Source organism: Tachysurus fulvidraco, chromosome 20 (genome assembly GCF_022655615.1).
Source record: "Tachysurus fulvidraco isolate hzauxx_2018 chromosome 20, HZAU_PFXX_2.0, whole genome shotgun sequence".
NCBI lineage: Eukaryota > Metazoa > Chordata > Actinopteri > Siluriformes > Bagridae > Tachysurus > Tachysurus fulvidraco.
Window position 1 is genome coordinate 7,522,349 of NC_062537.1, and position 19,885 is coordinate 7,542,233.

At 37.3% G+C, this 19,885-nt stretch overlaps 2 protein-coding genes across 4 annotated transcripts; one reads left to right on the forward strand and one right to left on the reverse strand.

Annotated features, from left to right (window-relative positions):
• Window positions 1-259: 259 nt before the first annotated feature.
• Window positions 260-8,330, forward strand: rhbdd2 (rhomboid domain containing 2). 3 transcript variants are annotated; one of them, XM_047804637.1, is made up of 4 exons: window positions 260-570; window positions 775-1,179; window positions 1,523-1,673; window positions 7,946-8,330. In XM_047804637.1, exons 1-4 carry the CDS (start codon window positions 390-392, stop codon window positions 8,091-8,093), a joined length of 885 nt encoding a protein of 294 aa, XP_047660593.1. In that variant the 5' UTR covers window positions 260-389; the 3' UTR covers window positions 8,094-8,330. The 3 variants fall into 3 exon arrangements, with proteins under 3 accessions (XP_047660593.1, XP_026994247.1, XP_026994238.1); XM_027138446.2 differs by lacking the exon at window positions 7,946-8,330 and adding an exon at window positions 3,513-5,332 and having other exon boundaries at window positions 263-570; window positions 775-879; window positions 1,544-1,673; XM_027138437.2 differs by lacking the exon at window positions 7,946-8,330 and adding an exon at window positions 3,513-5,332 and having other exon boundaries at window positions 264-570.
• Window positions 5,685-19,695, reverse strand: tmem120aa (transmembrane protein 120Aa). The gene is made up of 12 exons (XM_027138469.2): window positions 19,366-19,695; window positions 12,184-12,302; window positions 11,901-12,017; window positions 11,660-11,719; window positions 10,798-10,893; window positions 9,821-9,910; window positions 9,564-9,629; window positions 8,362-8,423; window positions 8,161-8,253; window positions 7,540-7,604; window positions 6,867-6,935; window positions 5,685-6,131 (listed from the first exon to the last, which is right to left on the reverse strand). Exons 1-12 carry the CDS (start codon window positions 19,441-19,443, stop codon window positions 6,021-6,023), a joined length of 1,026 nt encoding a protein of 341 aa, XP_026994270.1. The 5' UTR covers window positions 19,444-19,695; the 3' UTR covers window positions 5,685-6,020.
• Window positions 19,696-19,885: the final 190 nt, after the last annotated feature.

Here is a 19,885-nt window from a genome sequence, read left to right on the forward strand (position 1 = left end):
CGACTGAGGTGCCCTTGAGCAATGCACCGAATCCGCCCCAACTGCTCCCCGGGCGAAGCAGAATAAATGGCTGCCCACTGCTCCGGGTGTGTGTTCACGGTGTCTGTGTGTGTGCACTTTGGATGGGTAAAATGCAGAGAACGATTTCTGAGTATGGGTCACCATACTTAGCCGTATGTCACAAGCGTATCACAATGTCATAAGTAACAAGCCGACCAAGGTTAGCGGCGATACGCAAATCTTGCGCAAACTCTGCGCAGTTTAGCAGTCTCGAATACGACCGTTTGAATTTTCCCAAACACGGAAGTTGATACGTCTTCATGCTTCGACAATAATAAACTATAGCTCGAACCTTTTCAGTCTCATCTGATTTATGTGATTAAGTGAAAATGCGTGACAGGTTTTGCAATGTACGCTTAAAGATTTCGAGTTTTGTGTCAGCTTTCGAGTTTACGAGTGGAGTCGTGTTTGTAGTCACACTGTCATGTGTCTTTAGCATCGTAACTAATCACTTGAACATTTCGGTGCATGCACTAAGTCTGGACTCCAGCGTTCTTATTAACGGCCATGGTAAGATTTTGTCACGTCTTGAGTTTGTTGATTATGTCATGTCTTTTGAATACATTGATAATGATGTAGTGCCTCATTTATTAATCAACCAATAATACCTCATTTATAATCAACCTATGATGCATCTTCTGCTTAACCTCTGTTTTTTTTTATTATTCACAAACATAAAGCTTAATTCTGTCTCTCTATTGAACCCCCACGCAGTTCACAGACTTCTTACCTACTGCTTTTACCATAAGGATGTGGGCCAGCTCATGTCTAGTGTGGCTGTACTGGTGTTGTTCTGCAGTGGATTAGAGAAAGGAGTTGGTACAGTGCGATTTTTACACCTTTTACTTTTTCTGGTAACTTCTATTGGCCTAATACATGTCCTCCTGGAGCTCTTGTTGTTTTCACCATCTACAAGGACCTCAGTATCAGGCCTAATCCCAGTATCTTTTGCTATGCTGGGGATGGTGACCATCAGATCCCGCATGACGAAGGCATTTCTGCTTGGCTTTACTCTGCCCACTGCAGCTCTTCCTTGGTTCCTGATGCTCATTGTTTATCTCTTTATCCCAAATACTGTATTCTTATGCAATTTCCTGGCCATATTCACTGGGCAGATGTGTATCCTTTTCCTGGTTATTGTAAATGTCTTACCATTTTCTGTATCTTGTTGACTTGTGATTAAAACACGATATACAGATCATTTTAAACATTTGATCATATTGATGAAGACACTCAGATGATCTTCAGGATTATAACAAAAGTGTGATTAAATTGATTACTATCACTAACCTCCTAAATGCGTTGGATATCCCAGTAATTGTAGAAAATACATTTTTGTCTAAAGTTTAAATAGAGTAATATATTTTGGAAATAAATATTTTTCAAAATGAACACTTTGGTGAAGATGGTAGCTGAATACTTTTGTGCTGTAATATGTCCTTAACTGAAGGATTTGTAATAGATGGCATGAAATGGTGTTCAGTGTTTCAGATGTCTGAGTCCAAAGCTTGTGTAATGGAGAAGACTGTGCCATTCAGATTGCTGAAGAAAATAACATGTGTGCGTTTTATCCCTGCATCTGCTGGGGAACGAAAAAAGATCCTACACACTATGTGAGTAAACATTTTCTCCATGAGCTATTATTTATACTTAAATATAAGAACAATCTTTTTGCATTTATTATATCCATATATAATTTTTTAAACATTTTTAAAGTGAGCTATGTGAAGCATACACAAGGTGTCACAACCTGCTTTTGGGACGCCCTGTAGTTAACTATAAGAATTTACAACAAAATACGTAGACTGATAAATAACCATTTATCAGTCTATTTTCTTGTAAATTCTTATAGTTAACTACAGGGCATCCCAAAAGTTAACTACAGGGCTTCTTCATATACAGGGGACTATGTATGCTATAATTATATCAGTCATGCCTTTACCAGTGGATGTCTGTACATATCTACTTCTTAGTTAGGGATGCAAAATTTACAGTTTGGGAACAGTGTTTCGTTTGACACGTTGGACCGTTAAAGTATATCACAGTCTTATAACAGGTTACTAATCCAGCCCTGAGAATGATTTCAATACATTTTTGTCTGTCAAAGGCAATTAAAGGCTATCTTGGGAAAAATAAAATAACTAAATTATATAATATACATACACTTCACCTTCGTTTTTGTTCCAGATTTTATTGAAATTTAAGCATAGAACAAAAAGTTTAAAAAAACAAAACAAAAAAAAACACAATTCAACATCATGGCCTCTGTTAGTTTAACAAAATATAATCGAAATGTTTGACTCATTAAAGACATCTTATGCAGACGTAACCACCGAACTCAATTGTGGGATTCTTTTTTTTATAGGATATCAAATATTGTTCGAAAAGTTCTTTTAGGATTTGTGGCTCTTTGAAAAGGCTCTTTTAGGTAACATTTAGGTCCAGTTCAGCTCAAACCAGCTTGATCAGGTTTATGTATGGAGACTTTGCTGGCTATTCCATTGCAATTAAGATTGAAGCTGTTGTGCTGTGAGCTGCATATCATGTAAGCTGTGTAAGCTGTTGATTCTCAGAAACTTGTCTTCTGGTTCTGTTGTGGGTTGGTTCTGCCAGACCTCTTCCTGTCAGTTTTCTTCAGTTTCCAAGTGCCTTTTTTGTGGTGTAGGAAATTATATTCACTGATACTTTTAGCTTTCTTTGCAATTTTTCTAAAGGAAAGAACTAGACTTTTTCAGCTTGTTACTGGGTTATAATGGTCTGACTATCTTCCTTTGTTAATTGCCTTTTTTTTTTACCATTATGAGAGCAATATGCTACTTCCTACAGTACAATACTGTCCAATATTGCTTAACTTGGTGTAGTAACACAGTTTGTACTAACACTGCTTTTATACAAAACAAAACAAAGGTTGAGAGTAATTGTAGCATCAATTTTCAGTGCTTAATTTGCTTCCATTGCTGCAGAACAGCTGTAAGTTATTTTTAGTTTTTTGGTAACCCAAACACTTTTTCCCCTCGTCTGGCTGTTTATTGCTTACCTTTGTTCCATTTCATTGAATTTCTTTCACTGAACTGAAAATGCTGGTAAGAATGAAAAGTTTTAGAAGATCATGCATAAATAATGTCATTTTGGGACACCATGTATAAATAATGTGATCTTTGGCCTAATGTATGTTGTCTATGGGAAGTTCAGGATTAGAATGTTCTGTGGCTCCAATATATAGTTGAGATATTATTGTTCACATTTAAATCTTGAGGCTAATATTTGTACTGACAAATATTAAATAAATATCTATAAAACGAATCTGTACTGACCTTGTCTGAGAAAAATATTTTAAAGATGAAGGGGTCAGTGGTTTGTAAACATTGGTTTACATTAATCAGTGTAATCAGTCTTATCTGTTTTGATATGGCAAATATGTTGATGATAAAATGCACTGATAACTCTTTCAGATGCAGCCCATCACCTGGCTCATACCCTGTCCAGGCTTATGCGCCAGCATCTATGCTTGCTTCTCAAACAACTGGAAATGCTCAAAGCAGTGTAGATGGTTGGTCAAATTCAACCATTACCCAGCAGAACTTCACAATGCCTTCACAAAACCCTGGCTATAGCTTTGGGCCTAGATTTGGATCCAGCCATGGACACAACTGTGGACATAGCCATGGACACAATCATCAGTATCAGGCCAGAAATTTCTGGATGACAAAGACTCCTTATGCCCATTCTCATTTTAGCCCTCCTACGGATATGACTATACAGTCTTTTGGTAACCCATTACACGCAACATCTCAAGCAGACTCTGTGTCCACCCAAAAAACAAATATAGTGATGCCATGACAAACAGATGGAGAGCATTATCCAGTCACTCTGTGGTTAAACATAACAAGCAAGCAATTAATCAATATAACTTCTTATATTGTGAAGCTATATCTACTAAATGATATAGGGTGCCTTTCCTTTATTCCAATTTTTTGTTATTTTACTTATTTTTTTCCCTCATTAATGTAATGTATACAGCAAAAAAATAAATAAATCAATCTTACATTTAGAAAAATCTAGTATACATACTTATATTTACATATACTCTTCTCTGAAAGTATTGGAACAGCAAGGTCAGTTGCTTTGTTTCTGAAGAAATTTGAGGTCAATAGTATATCAACCAATAGAACAGAATTTCAGTTTTCATTTCTTGATAGCTCATTATTAACAAATAATTCAAAAAGCAGTTTTATAGAAATCTGGAGCTAGACTTCACATTCTGTTGTTTCCCCCCCTCAAATATTAGGTCTATTCTGGTATATATATATATTCATATGAAATTTTATAGGCTATTTTAATGTCAGATCCATAAAAAATAAATTGGACCTTAACAAAGTTGACTCAACACTTTACAGTGATGAGGTACTACACTCACATTAAAAGTTCAGAAATTAATTTTGAATTCATCGTTCTCTAAATGTAATTTCCTCCAAAGCCGAAAGAAGAGGAAGAAGATTCTCTAAATGTTATTTCCTCCACCATGTCTGCTGAAATCAAGGCATGGATCATGGGGCAGGATTCTTAACAAAATATCTCTTTTAAGAGCAGTAAACTGTCAATAAACAAATTTTGTGTGTATTCTTTGGGACAGTATTTAGCCTCTGAGCAAGTCTACTTGTGATGTGGGTAAGGAAACAATATAACAGCCCAAGAAACAAACGAAACAGTCTTCATGCTTCGAAACAGTCACAAATCTGGTGGGGGAAAAATTACATTCTTGTTGCTGATCATCAATCTGGAAATTTTAGACCCAACTGCATATTGAACATCCTACCAATTACATTGGATGCATTTGCCTGTAATTTGTCAGACAGGTTCTATAGACCTCTGAATTCATTATACTGCTACCATCATTTGTTACATCAGTAAAGATTGGTGAGCCCATTAAAGAAGCAGCCATGAAAGCCATAGGTCATACTTGACCATCGTACTTGTATATTTGTATAGGTCATACTTGAGGTCATACTTTACCATTGAACTTGTATATTTTGAAAAATGAGTAGGTCCTTCAGTCTTGGTACCAGAACTTTATCTGTTTTTCTGTTTATTTCTTTTGTCTCTGATTTCTCCTTTTGATTCTTACTGCTGATGTGTAGTTTGCATCATGTGGTGTGCCACCATATGCTCTTATTTTCTGTGAACTCTGTTTTATACTCCTTGTATATCTTCTATCCGTATTTGTGTATTTTACCCTGATTAAAAAAAACTCAGCAGTATTTTCAAAGAAAAATCTTGTGAAATAACTTGTTCAAAATTTGTATGTATAATAAATAGGTTTTCTAGCTGAAGTTATAGCATGTTAAACACATTTGATCTCTCTCATAGGTTTGCATGCTAAGAGTTATAAATGTATAATAATAACTGAACTAAAAGGTATAAGTAATTATCAAAGTAGAATCAATGGAGTCATTGGAGATATTTAAAAAAAACTCATTTAACCTTCAAACTTTCCATCCATTTTTATTGACTTTTGGATGGATAAAAATATATTAACCTAAGGCACAGCATAAGAAGCTGCATTCAATAATTGATTAAAAAATGTTCATTCATTAATTCATACATATATAACACATACACATATACATTTTCAGTAAGCACTTTATTTTGGTCAGTGTCACAGTTGATCCAGAGTCTATATCATGAACAGTGAGTCAGAAACACATCCTGCATGAGATGACAGTGACCAATCCACCAACCAGATGGAAAGAAACTGTAAACTCTGTATCAATCATTAACTTTTCCACTACTTTTAAATTAAAATCTGTAAATTAAAAATAAATGTTAGAATTGTTGTACTGAACCTTAAACTTCACACAATAATATACAGTACAACAAAGGAAATAAAAACATTTGTATAATACAAATACAAATCATTTGTTTTTTTCTGTGCGCAAAGGCTGAGTGTATTTGGCTTTCATTTATATATCTTTTGCTTTTTCCTGATTTGTGTATTTTTGGTAAACTACACGAAGTGTGGTGAAGAAGTTCCCCATAAACAGCACAAGAAAGGTGGATCCACACATTAGCACCTGTGCAACAGAAAAAAAATGATAATACTTTGCACCAAGTACATATATATGTATATATATACACATATATACACATATACATATATATGTGTGTGTGTATATATATATATATATATACACACACACACACACACATATATATGTGTATATATATATATATATATATATATATATATATATATATATATATATGTGTGTGTGTGTGTGTGTGTGTGTGTGTGTGTGTGTGTGTGTGTGTGTGTGTGTGTGTGTATATATATATATATATATATATATACATATATATATATATATATATATATATATATATATATATAAATAAAAGAACTGAAAAACACAAAAAACATTATATTGGCTGTATTTCTACCAGTATAGCTTAGCATTGTTCTCTTATCAGATGAGTTTGCTGAATACACTTTAGTTACTTTTATGGTACTGAACAGAATGGCCCCAGTACCGCCAAGCTGCCACTGTTAAGCCCTTGACAGAGCATGGCCTGTATCCCTCACTGCAACCGGGGTGCTGTAGCATGGCTGATAAAGGCTTCACATTTGTATTTTTTATGCATAGTGATCAGCAAATTGGTACAATGTAGTTCAGTTTTGCTATGTTTTTTTTAACATACTATGCAATACATTGTTTATCAGGTTAAAGCCAGTTTAATTTTAATGGTCATTAATAGTTAAAATATAAAGAGGCTTGGACTATTGCAATCTTTGCGGTATTATGTTTTACCTGCCACTCTTTCCATTCTGGCAGTTGAGACATTTGGAAAAGTGTGATTCCATTGTAGAGTTGCCAAAACTGAAAGTACACATTAAAAAAAATAATAAAAAAAGTGACAATCATACTTTAAATGCAATCTTTCTCTTTTGTCACACTGGTATTATCTGCCATTGCATAATAAATTATATGCAAGGACAAAATTATGCCAAAGTTTATTTCTGTGAAATATGCTTTTCTGTTTTTGAAGGATACCCATCTTGCATCCATCATTACCAGGATCTTGACCAGGATAACACAGTAATGCATAAATCAATGACTGATAGTTTTACACTGATTACACTTGATATATAATTAGACACTTAAAATAATCATATCATGTTTAGGTACTTTGAGGTACCCCTTTTCAAAGATAAAAATAATCTATGCTGAATAATTATAAAATGGCCTAAAATCATCTCTAAATGTTTACCTTCAGACAGAATGCAAAGGCCTATTAGTATAAATGACATTCTAAATGCAAATGCTGCAATCTCCTCTTGCCACCACAATACACCCCTTACTCCCATTACACTGGTTATGCTATTGTGTACTACACTATTACTAAAAATCAGTCTGTGCATGTTGAACCACTGAAGTCCAAAGAGTACATACTTGCAATGATAAGAAACCCTGTTATACTCACGTGACCGAAAAAAAGGAAAGGCAACAGAAATGTTAATCCCCTCCACATCCAGGACTGAAAACCCTCTGAGGACAGAGCATGTACATACAATTATATTTTAAGGACACACAGAGGATTGGCACTCAGTATGCTGTGCAATCTGATGTGATTATGGGGTACCTTGCATTTTGAAGCAAGGCAAAACTGACAGGTAAAGGACAACAAAAAAAGGAAAAACCCTCATTTATGTATACTAATGATAAACTAGTAGAAGAAAATTATGTACAAGGAATATTGGACTGTACTGTAATGCTTGCCACTTTTCCCTTATATTTATAATTTTATATTAATTACATTAACTGACATTAATTAGAGCTGGAAATTTCTATGGTGTATCATGTTAATCACATTTTTTCTTTTCTTTTAGCTGCTCCCTGTTCGGGGTCACCATAGCAGGTCATGTAGTCCGCATATTAGCCCTTCCTGACACAACCCTCTCATTTTATCCAGGCTTGGGACCAGCACTAGGAGCTCCCCACAAGGGGAATGAGAGCGGGGATTCTGCCACTCGATGATTAGGAGGTCATCACCAAGAGAATTTGTGATTATACTAAAAAACATTTAGAGCATACTGTATCTCACCAACTGTGAGATCCATGTTGTGTCTCTCTCCCAAAGCACGAAGCCGGTACAGACAGCCACTCTGGTAGTAGTACTGAAGAAACTGGACAAAATCTGTATGAAATGAGAGTGATAAAATGTGCCTTGCTACATATAGAAAAACCTCTCAATATGACTGATAGAAATGACACAACAACAACAAAAAAAAAAAAGATGTATTACTTATATACATAAAGTAAGACAGGTACTGGTTCCTAAACATTTGGTAGAGTTCTCCTTCAGGCCTGTGAAACAGAGGTGACAGATTACATCAATAATTCCTGTTTAAAAAAATAAATAAAAGGTTGTTTACTAGCTATTATCCAACTAATAAACTGTATTGTTTAACTGTTTGTTTAAATGGATATACATATATTATACATACTGTTGTAAAATTAGTAACTGTGGCAATCATTTGTTTAAGATGAGGAATGTGGATGTTAAAGAACAGTTTAGTTTAACTAAATATCCCTCAAGACATTAAAGAGAAAGTTTCAGATTATAAACCTCAACATTTTCTTTAAAGAAAGTAAATGTTCAATATCTTGAATATTTGATATTCAAAATCCTGCATTATTTCTAGGTCCCTATTTAAATAATCCATTTAAGCATATTTGTGATATTGACCATGTTGACCATGTTTGTACAAAAGTTCAGATTTTCCACATGCTTAATTTCTTCTACTGAAGTATGTGTTCAGATGTTCTGGTGGATTTGATGTAAAATTGGATCATGAGGTTTTGCATAAACTTGTAGAGTACATGCTAGATTGAGTACATACTGTCATAAAAAAATGGGGAGTGGTTGGGGGGGGACCCCAAATGTTATGAACTCTGAAATGCATGTAAATAGATCAAAGTATGTCCACTTTATATTCAAGTTGTGGTCAATAATAAAACTTGAAAACTGAAAACAGACTTTTGGACCCCACCATTATCATTATGAGATCAATGATTACCAGACTGCAAACAGCATTAAAAAGTGACGTGACGTGACATACGGCTAAGTATGGTGACCCATACTCAGAATTTGTTCTCTGCATTTAACCCATCCGAAGTGCACACACAGCAGTGAACACACACACCGTGAACATGCACCCGGAGCAGTGGGCAGCCATTTATGCTGCGGCGCCCGGGGAGCAGTTGGGGGGTTTGGTGCCTTGCTCAAGGGCACCTCAGTCGTGGCCGGCCCGAGACTCGAACCCACAACCTATGGGTTACGAATCAGACTCTCTAACCATTAGGCCACGACTGCCTCAATATATTTTATATCTGAAAAACAAAAAATCTGAAATATGACTTCTGCTGCTTTAGCTCTACTGTTTTGTACAACCAATACAATTACAATACATTTCTCAGTACTGAACAGGATACAGCAAATCTTACCAAGTCAGCATTACTCCAGCGAGGAAAGTTGAGACATAATGTTGAAATACCCACCAGCCCTTAATCCTGCAACACCACAGAACACAGAAAACCCTGGTCAGAGTTCTTGATGCTACCAAAATCATCTCTTCCAAAAGCTAAAGGTTTAGCAAATTACTGCATTAAAAAAGGGAACACTAAATATTGCCTTTGTTATTTTCATTTAAAAAAGAAAGCAAAACAAATAAGTACAAAATTATTAAACAAATATTACTCACTTAGAACCGTTATTAATAAGTATACTCTCTCTTATCGTCAATGTGCAGTAATACCACACCAGCAGAAAGTTGAAAAGAGCATCAAGCACTCTGTTAATGAAAGACATGAGTATAGTTTAAAAAAATAAATAGATAAAACACACAATACACTTTCAAAAGGCAAAAAGTGCAGAAATTACTTTACAAAAATGAATGAGGTGAAGAGTTAAGACAGTAGTATAAACTAACTTCCTAAGTGTGTATATAATATACTGTCTTTACAATGATCAAGATGACGATTGCCAGGGAGCATTTTGTTTGAAACTAATGGACCATTAGAATGGCCTCATGTGTGCAGCCTATAAAATGGGCCAGTACTTGGCTGTATAACCATGGTTTTATATATATATATATATATATATATATATATATATATATATTTTTATATATATTTATATATTTATATATAAAAATATACACACATATATACATATATACACACACACATATATACATATATACACATATATAAATATCCTTCCATTAGACAGGTGAGATTGCAAAATATCCTAAATCCACTTCTCTTCAATGGCAAGACAAATAGAATGGGAAAGACAACTAGGGCCTTTCACAGGCTGCATATGTTAGGTCATGACCTACCATGACTACTACCTGCAAGGAATGAAGCACACAGGAAACCACTAAGGTGGAATGGAGTGAAATGAATTAAGTCTGTCTATTGGCGAGGACGTGATGATTCAGCGGTTAAGGCTGGATTCGGGTTACTGATAAGAAGGTCGGTGCTTCAAGCCCACAGGCTGCTGAGACATCAACATTGGGTCCTGGAGCATGGCCCTTAACCGTACTATGGCTGACCCTGCGCTCTGACCCCAGGCTCATAACCTGGGAAATGCGAAAACTTAAACGCATTTCACTGCATGTCATACTCTGTATGTGACAAATAAAATTTGAATTTGAAGTACAAATGTTAAGCATACCTGTAGCTCACTACAAACCAACACATAAAGGAGAAAAGTAGAAGTACGATGGTCAGGTAGAGCTTGAACCGCTCATATTCATCTTTATAGGCAAATCTGAAAGATATTCAGAAAGGACAGATTTCCCTCACCTTCATTTTTCACAAAAATTAAGACATTACCCTTAAACTTCATTTGGAATAACCAGAAGACACAACTATGTTTTTTGGACTTGTCTTTCAATAGAGGAGGGTTACAGCTAACAAACCTACAATGATACTAATGGGGTGCCCAATTGCAGGTTGCAATGTTCTGGTTCTCTTGAAAGGTTGACTTGCCCTGGTTACAAATTGGAGTTACTGGACAGGTGGCTGTACAGCTTTTTATATTTAGCCCCCTTTAATAAATAACCTAAATCAATCATTTTGTCAAGTACTCTATAGCTGTATGGTATGAAGTACACAAACATTTAGGTAAAAGAGCTGATACACTAAATAAATGTAATCCCGTTATCCTAACTTATTGTTAGAAATGTAATACACAGTGGGGTCCCTGTTTTTACTGTATGTGGGAATGTGCAGAGATTCAAATGACCTCATTCGAAATTCCACTAAGCCCTGAAATTGCGTGGTATTTATCTAATCTACAAGAAATCTGTGGGGTATATAATGAGGAATACATACCATAAACTACCATACGAGTTATGGTACCATATGTGAAATTTGTAAAATGTACTAGGAAAATAGCAAGGCAGACTTGTATAGTCTTCTAAATGCATAAAACCAATAGCCATGTTTAGAAAAAAAGAAAGAAGGAAAATATTGCAGTTTCATACATTCATTACAAGTCTTGCAATGTTGCATATGGCTGATCAGAAACTTACTTGGCCTGTTTGTTAAGGAGGGTAACATTCACGTTTCCAAGCACAAGACTGAGGTATAACCTAGAAGACCGAGTGAGAAAATGTATTGCAAGACAGTAACCTTTAATATAATCCAAAAAATTATATCCAAATCATTTTGCATACAAAGCCTACACAGCTATCTATAAGTCAACAATGCTGTCATGCTAGTTAATGGCTGATAATGTGTACTGAAGGTGTGAATGCCTCTTATTTGCTTTACCCGTTTTTCTTTGGAAGGAAGGACTCCATCTCAAAAAATACATTTTTCTTTTCTTTCATCGACTCTTGAATCCCAACTATAGTGCTTATGTCCTCTTGGCTCCCTTTCTGTTTGCATCTAAAAAAAAATTAGACAATAATACAAATCTGTTTTGTAGGTGAAAAGTGTACAATACTTTTAAGTCACCTACAAACACAAATTTGACCAGGCTGTGACACAGCGTAAATAAGAAAGCACTTGAACAAACATCAGTTGGACCAGTTAATGCCAAAGCAAATCTTACTCTTCAAGTGAAGCTGAAATCTCTTTCAGCCTTTTCTTCTGTCGCAAAATAGAAGTTGCACAACTATTCTGTAATTTTGATACCTCTTCCAGCTTTTGTTTGTAGAGGCGATGGGTCTCCTGAAAATGGAAACAAGAAACACTTTCTTGAAACAGATACTTACAAATACTTTCTTGAGATAATGTTATTTAGCTGGCTACAAAGAATAGTCAGCTAAAGGGCACGGTTACTTATATTAATATTTAATAACATTTTAATAACTCTGCTGGTACAGGTCTGAATTTGGCTGCTTTTTCGCATTATTTGGATCTTTTAAGCACAAATAATGCGAAAAAGTGCATTAAATTTACTCATACAATTGAATGAATCCTGCACTTAAAGGAGAAAAAGAATGCTTATTAATTATGCCATTTCAAAAGCATAAACACTGCAAATAAAATATCTTTTATGTATAATATAAATACTCACTAGGCCAAAATATGGTACATTTCTATGCTATCTCCTCATTTTTAAAAACTAATTGCCTATATAAACGTAAAATACTGTCAAAGTATTTTGTAGGAAATTTGAATAGTAGACTAGTAAACTTGGCAGTACCAAGTCCAACTGGCACCAATAAATTATGCTCGGTGCCACACAAACATGACTACATGCAAGATGCAACAATCAAGCATGTCATCCTTGGATCTTCTTTTATACAGTTTTCTTAGGGCTAGGAGTCTACATGGTTTAATTGTTTGTGTTTGCAGGTCTGTCTAAATGCATTCTGTTACATACAAGTAATCCCTGTATAATTGTAATCCCCTCCTGCTTTAAACTCTCCACAATCATCCCGGTCCCCAAGATACCCTCCATCACTGGACTGAATGACTACAGGCCTGTAGCTCTGACATCAGTTGTCATGAAGACCTTTGAACAGCTGGTATTGGCTCACCTAAAGACTGAAACAGAACAGATGCTGGATCCCCTACAGTTTGCCTACCATGCAAACAGATCAGTGGAACGATGCAGTCAACACTGGACTACACTACATTCTGCAACACCTAGACTGCCCAGGGACATATGCCCAGATTCTGTTTGTCGACTTCAGTTTGGCCTTTAATACTATAATTCCTTAAATTCTCCACTCCAAACTCCTAAGGCTAACTATACACCTTCCATTTGTCAGTGGATCACCAGCTTCCTGACAGACAGGAAACAACAGGTGAGACTGGGAGGTGTCACCTCCAGCATTCGGACAATCAGCACTGGCGCTCCACAGAGATGTGTCCTCTCCCCACTGCTATTCTCCCTCTTAACACTAGATTTACTGACTTTTTTATTTTCTGATGCCGGTCCCAAGGTGTAATTCCCCCTGTTGAGATTTTCACAGTTCTTCAGCCCTGCTTTTGTTGTGCAAAGTCCCCCATCACCTGTGAGGCCTGGCTCATTTGCATTTGTTCACTCAGAGTAGCTCAGATCCAAAGCAGGCCAAACCTGTGTGTGACGGAAACCTTCACGGCCTATCTATACAAAATAGTCTGTTTTATTTATATAAAAAAATTGTGTGCTAAGGTTTGTCATTGCCATAGTACATATCATATTTATATAACCCTTGTGCAGACCTGGGGTCTATTTGACTCATCTGGAAAGTTTAATGTGTCATAACTTGGGTTTCCTTCCACATATTTGCCTGAAATTTACCAGAATTGGTAAATTAATTTTGTCTATTTTCGTTGAACTATGTGTTCGTAAAATAAATACTTTCCTGCTCAAGTCCTCCCGAGTCAATTTGACCCGGCCACATTTAGTGAGGCAATAGGTCACACTTTTGCCCTTTTCGGAGCAATGAACATACATACAGACACAAAAATGCACAGATAAAATGTCCACTAACACACACACACACACAACCAAATAGGGCATTGCATTTCATTAGGCCTCCAGACAAAAATAGTGCGTACGAGACATGAGGAGAGTGTATGAGACATGAGGAGTGTGCATGAAATAGTAAGTGTGTGTATGAGACATGAGGAGTGTGTATGAGACATGAGGAGTGTGTTTGGAACAGTAAGAGTGTGTATGAGATATGAAGAGGAGTGTGTATGAGACATCCCTTACTTGGGAAAGAATGAAAAGTTGCTAATACATGAATAAAATGAAAACTTGCTAACTCTTCAGTCTCCAATGTATGTCTGTAGAAAATGTCATAAGCTGAGTGAAGTTATGGTCCATGGCTTTTGACATGTTCGTACACATACAGAATAAAATGATGTAATTTCATTTTCATTGGCCATTAATGAATTATAACACCAAAAGTGAATTTTGAGACGGAACAAGAACCCAACATGCCTTCACAGAAGCATTGGAATGCCCAGTGCAGTAGCAAATCGCTCGTGCTTCACTGCGCAAGCTGGACCCTGGGCGACTGGGGTACTAAGGAGATGCATTGCAGACATATTTGGTCTCCATGGCCATCCAGAACTTGATCCCAAATTTGTCTGACTTGGTTGCGATATACTGTGTGAATGGACAACAAACCATGGTAGGAACAGCTGTTCATCTATGGTCATGTGTTCTCCTGGAGTGAAACTCTCAGCACAGTTCTTGTTGAAGCCTGTCCAGATGTCGGAGACCGCAGCAAATTTGTCTGTTAGAAGGTGTTGCATAATTGAAATGAATCTATCTCTTGCCATTGTCTCTCTGAAAGCCAGGAGATTGTTTTGAAACCATTTTGACCATTTTTAATGTTAGTAAATAATAAAACCTTTTTTTCCATGTCAAATTGACTTGCATGCTTATAAATCAAAAATTCTACAATGATACACTGAACATTTTACACTTATGTCTATTTTGCCTACCAGATGCCACCCCTCATGTCTCATACACACTCTTACTGTTCCAAACACACTCCTCATGTCTCATACACACTCCTCATGTCTCATGCACACTTACTATTCCATGCACACTCCTCATGTCTCATGCACACTTACTATTCCATGCACACTCCTCATGTCTCAGACAAACTCCTCATGTCTCATACACACTCTTACTGTTCCATACACACTCCTCATGTCTCATACACACTCTTACTGTTCCAAACACATTCCTCATGTCTCATACACACTCTTACTGTTCCATACACACTCCTCATGTCTCATACACACTCCTCTGCTAGGCAAAGGCATATCAAAAGTGTGAAATATTTACAAATGTGTGGCTTTTTTTTCTGGAGGCCTAATGAAATGCAATGCCCAATTTGTGTGCGTGTGGATGTGTGTTTTGGGTGCGTGTGTTAGTGGACATTTTATGTGTGCATTTTTGTGTCTGTATGTATGTTCATTGCGCTGAAAAGGGCAAAAGTGTGACCTATTGCCTAACCCTTCGCACCCTGGACACAACCTCTTTCAGCTCCTCCCTTCTGGCAGGCGCTACAGAACTTTGCTTACTAAAACTGACAGACACAGGAACAGTTTCTTTCCCCAGGCAATCACCCCGATCAACAACTCACCATAATTATATTCACTGCTTCATATCTATAAGTACTGCATTATCGGGACTGTCAGTCATCACATCATCTGTATATTACACACTACTGCTGCTATATATTGTTCAAAAAGCATAATATTGCACAAAATTGTTATTTGCTCTCCCACACTTTATGTACATAACTGATCAGTCATATTTTATATTCATATTTAATACTCATTCTGTCTATACTGTATCTCATCATCTGCATTGTCTTGTATAGTTTGTATAGTATTGCGTTATTTATGTCTGTACTTTTGAGAGTCACAAACAGCTGGAACCAAATTCCTTGTGTGTGTCAACACACTTGGCCAATAAACCTGATTCTGATTCCGATTCTGATTGTGCTACCGTACAGTATCCAGTTCCTCTTCTATGGCACAGTGAGCACATTTGTGTTTCCTGCTATATACCACAACTAGAGAGATTGGATGGACTGGGAAGAAAATCATAATTCAGCTACATTAAAAATTTTATTTACAATAAATAAAAGGCCACAATGCCTTCCAGACCTCTGTCCACATTACAGTGCACCGTTTTGTAGGTAGTACAATCTGGCCTGAAGTGCATGATGAATCTCACCCATTTCATATTACCTCCAGTCTATTTGTATCCATTTGTGAGTACAGTGACTCCTATTATAAGGAAAAAAGACACCCTATTTACCTTTACACACACATATTTCTTTCATGAAATCTAGATGTCTGGGACAGACCTGTTTACTGTTTTTGAGATTTCTGAAAGTGTGCTGAGAAGCACAGACCAAATAAACATAAACAAGGAACTCTGTTCAAATTTCACCTGCCTCCAGAGTCTTCCTCCAAACCCCTTACATAACAGGGTTCTAGAGGCCTATTACTGCATCTCCACAATTCTGCTGTACAAAGTACACCTACTTGTACCTCCTCCCGGATCATTTGGACTCGTTCTCTTAAGTCCTATTCGGACTGGATTAGTTTAACGTGGGGACGTGGGGGTAAAGTAATTATTACCAGAGCTTCTCTGTGATTTTAGTCCCGTCCGAATGCGCCATCTCGGCAATCATTACGGACAATGTCAGTAAAGATTACGGCGACTTTTACCTTCTGTAAAAAGGTCCGGAAAAATTACCTCAGGTAATACTAATCCCGTCCAAATCGACCCGCTGGAAACATGTACGGTAAAATTCCGTCATTTCCTGTTTAAAAGTAGTTTTTGGCACGTTTTTCAAGCATGGAGGCGCCATGTTGTCTGTTTGCGCACGTGATAACAGGAAGCGATGTCATACGCACATGAGGACAAGGAGGTTACTGTGGTGCCCAAAGCGAGTTACCCCTCCCACTTCTGCTAGTTTTACTGAGATGTCTTGTCCCGTGCGAATTGGCCAATTAATATTACAGACGTCCTGAGGTAAAATTGCATTACTCCACGTCTCCACGTAAAACTAGTCCCATCCGAATAGTGCTTTAGGCTCCCAATAGCATCCCAGTAGGAGTCTGTGCCACAGCTATGATTTAGTCCAATCAAAGTCACAAAGCTTGCTTGAAGACCTATCTGAAAGCCTTCTCTTTTCCAGGTAGCAATGAACCCCTCAGACAAGACTGCTGAATGAGTTGAAGCTTGTTTCTGTTCCAAAACATGGCAAAGCAGCTAAAGATTTGTGGTAGGCCTTGCCACTTGTTTTTCACTTAAAGCACTCAACAGTGTTAAGAGGAACCTCATAGACCAGCATAGAGTTCTCATCGTAGGATGCCATAATAATAAATCCTGCCTTTGACCTTCCCCAACAGCAACAAATACTCAATAGGAAAAAATACTCATCAGGAATGCCTGTCAGTTGCCCAGAGAGCTGCAGTGTCCTTCATGGCACTGTCAAAAACTTGCCCAGTCTGACTTTAGATGTCTCTCCATAGCATATCCATGCAGGGACGTAGTAGCTCAATGGTTAAGGTGTTCGACTACTGATCGGAAGTTTAAATCCCAGGGTCACCAAGCTGCCACTCTGAGTAAGGCTCTTAACCCTCAAAGGCTCAGCTGCATAAATGAGATAAATGTATGTCCCTCTGGATAAAAACATATACCAAATGCCATAAATGTATATCTAAACTTTATGTAATGAGTCAAACAAGACCTTGTAGGATCCATCTGCTTCCCAGCACAGATGTTCTCATCCATAAATTCTCTGATGGGTGGTTGTGAAACACCAGACATGGCCAAGGAGTTCCACTTCTGCCAACTTGACAAGTGTAGCAAGTGCCACCAATGTCAATAAAGTGGTTCACTCATTCCAGCCAATGCCATGCTGATGGTGATATTCCAGAAGTGGCTCTAGGTATGAAGTGGTTGTTGTAATCCAGAATGAGATCTACCTGAATCCCCCCACCTTAACAAAAATATGATTGCTAATCATTGCAGCTTCCACCAGATTCTGTGGGATTGAGTTATAAGCATTATTGAGCTCCAGCTACATAACAGGCAGTTTCCTTTGCCTTCCTGCACCTTTTAGATCATCCACGTGACGTATGTGTTCATTGCACCCAGACTCCTCTGTGACTCTCCCCTTCTACTCTCAGTCTACTTTGCCCTCAAGACTGAGGAAAGAAAGTGTCCTAAATCATGGGATGTTAATTGAGTTCTCAGTTTTTTTTAGAGGCACCTACAGTACTACAAATCCCCACTCGTCATTGAAAATAGCTACAAACATCCATCCTTCCATCCATCCATCCATTTTCTACCGCTTATCCGAACTTCTTGGGTCACGAGGAGCCTGTGCCTATCTCAGGTGTCACCGGGCATCAAGGCAGGATACACCCTGGACGGAGTGCCAACCCATCGCAGGTCACGCACACTCTCATTCACTCACACACTACAGACAATTTTCCAGAGATGCCAATCAACCTACCATGCATGTCTTTGGACCGGGGGAGGAAACCGGAGTACCCAGAGGAAACCCCCGAGGCACGGGGAGAACATGCAAACCCCACACAAGGCGGAGGCGGGAATCGAACCCCCAACCCTGGAGGTGTGAGGCGAACGTGCTAACCACTAATCCACCGTGCCCCCCAGCTACAAACAATGTGTACTTATTTTCATAAGCCAGCGTCAGATCTTTCAGACCTTTTGAAAATTAGGAGATAATGGCACAGGAATAAGGCATGAAGTGCAATTTGCATGGACGTTTCAAGTGCCAAGTTAAGACGGCCATTATTCAGAATTCCTACAGTATCTGTTTTTCATAGTGAGTATCTGTACAATACATGAAACAAATTTACTATGTAATTGTCAAGTTTTTAAAATGGCATATGAAGTAAGATTGTTCCTCTTTAATGAAATCGTTCACTAAATGTTATATATAATTTTTGCACGTTTCATGGCGCCATCTACAGGCACGAAAGAACAGAAAAATAAGCAGCCAGGTTTTGTTAGCGTCGACGGAACTTAACGGGACATTAAGGTTAAAATTTTGCTGAGTACATTTATTGAATCCTTGTCTATTTAGCTACTAAAATTAGGCCAAAGTTTTAAGTTGGCTATCCAACATAATTAAAGACTTTATTAGCGAACAACAAGCTGGCTAGTAAGCTAGCTCGTTGTAACTCTACAGAAGAATTATTCGCTAGCTAGCCAGCCGGCTACATTCATTAGCTAAGGAACTGCTAGGTGCTTAAAAGTTAAAATAAACCGCTGCCACCTCACCTGAACCTGTTGATAGTCCTTTTCGAGAGCTTCCCATTCCTGTATACATTCTGTCAAAGAGTTTGGGCTAAATAGCATATTGTGATGGTTGCTGACTGAACTAGATAGCTCTATTGTTATATCAAGCTGATTTAAAGTTATTTATCCACTACTCTCAGTCGAAGTAAATAATATATAACTTCCAAGCTAGTTTGTTCTTTGATGGACGGGTGTCTTCTGAACATAAGAAGACGAGCAGAACCCAGGCGTATAGTTATGGTTTAATCCCAAATTGTACCTCCTGTACCAATAACGTATGGTCCGTTATTTTATACCCTACTAAGTGCACTAATGTAAATGAGAAGTATCGATTTGGCAAAACATGTTGTAAAACGCCCTACCAAGCTAGTCACGGGATTCACCATTGTAAAATAAAGGACCTTAGTAAAACGCCATGAAATCCTAATTTTATTCATTTTATTTGTCTTTTTTTATTTGCAAGAACAAACGCAATAATTATTTGTAAACACATGCACACACA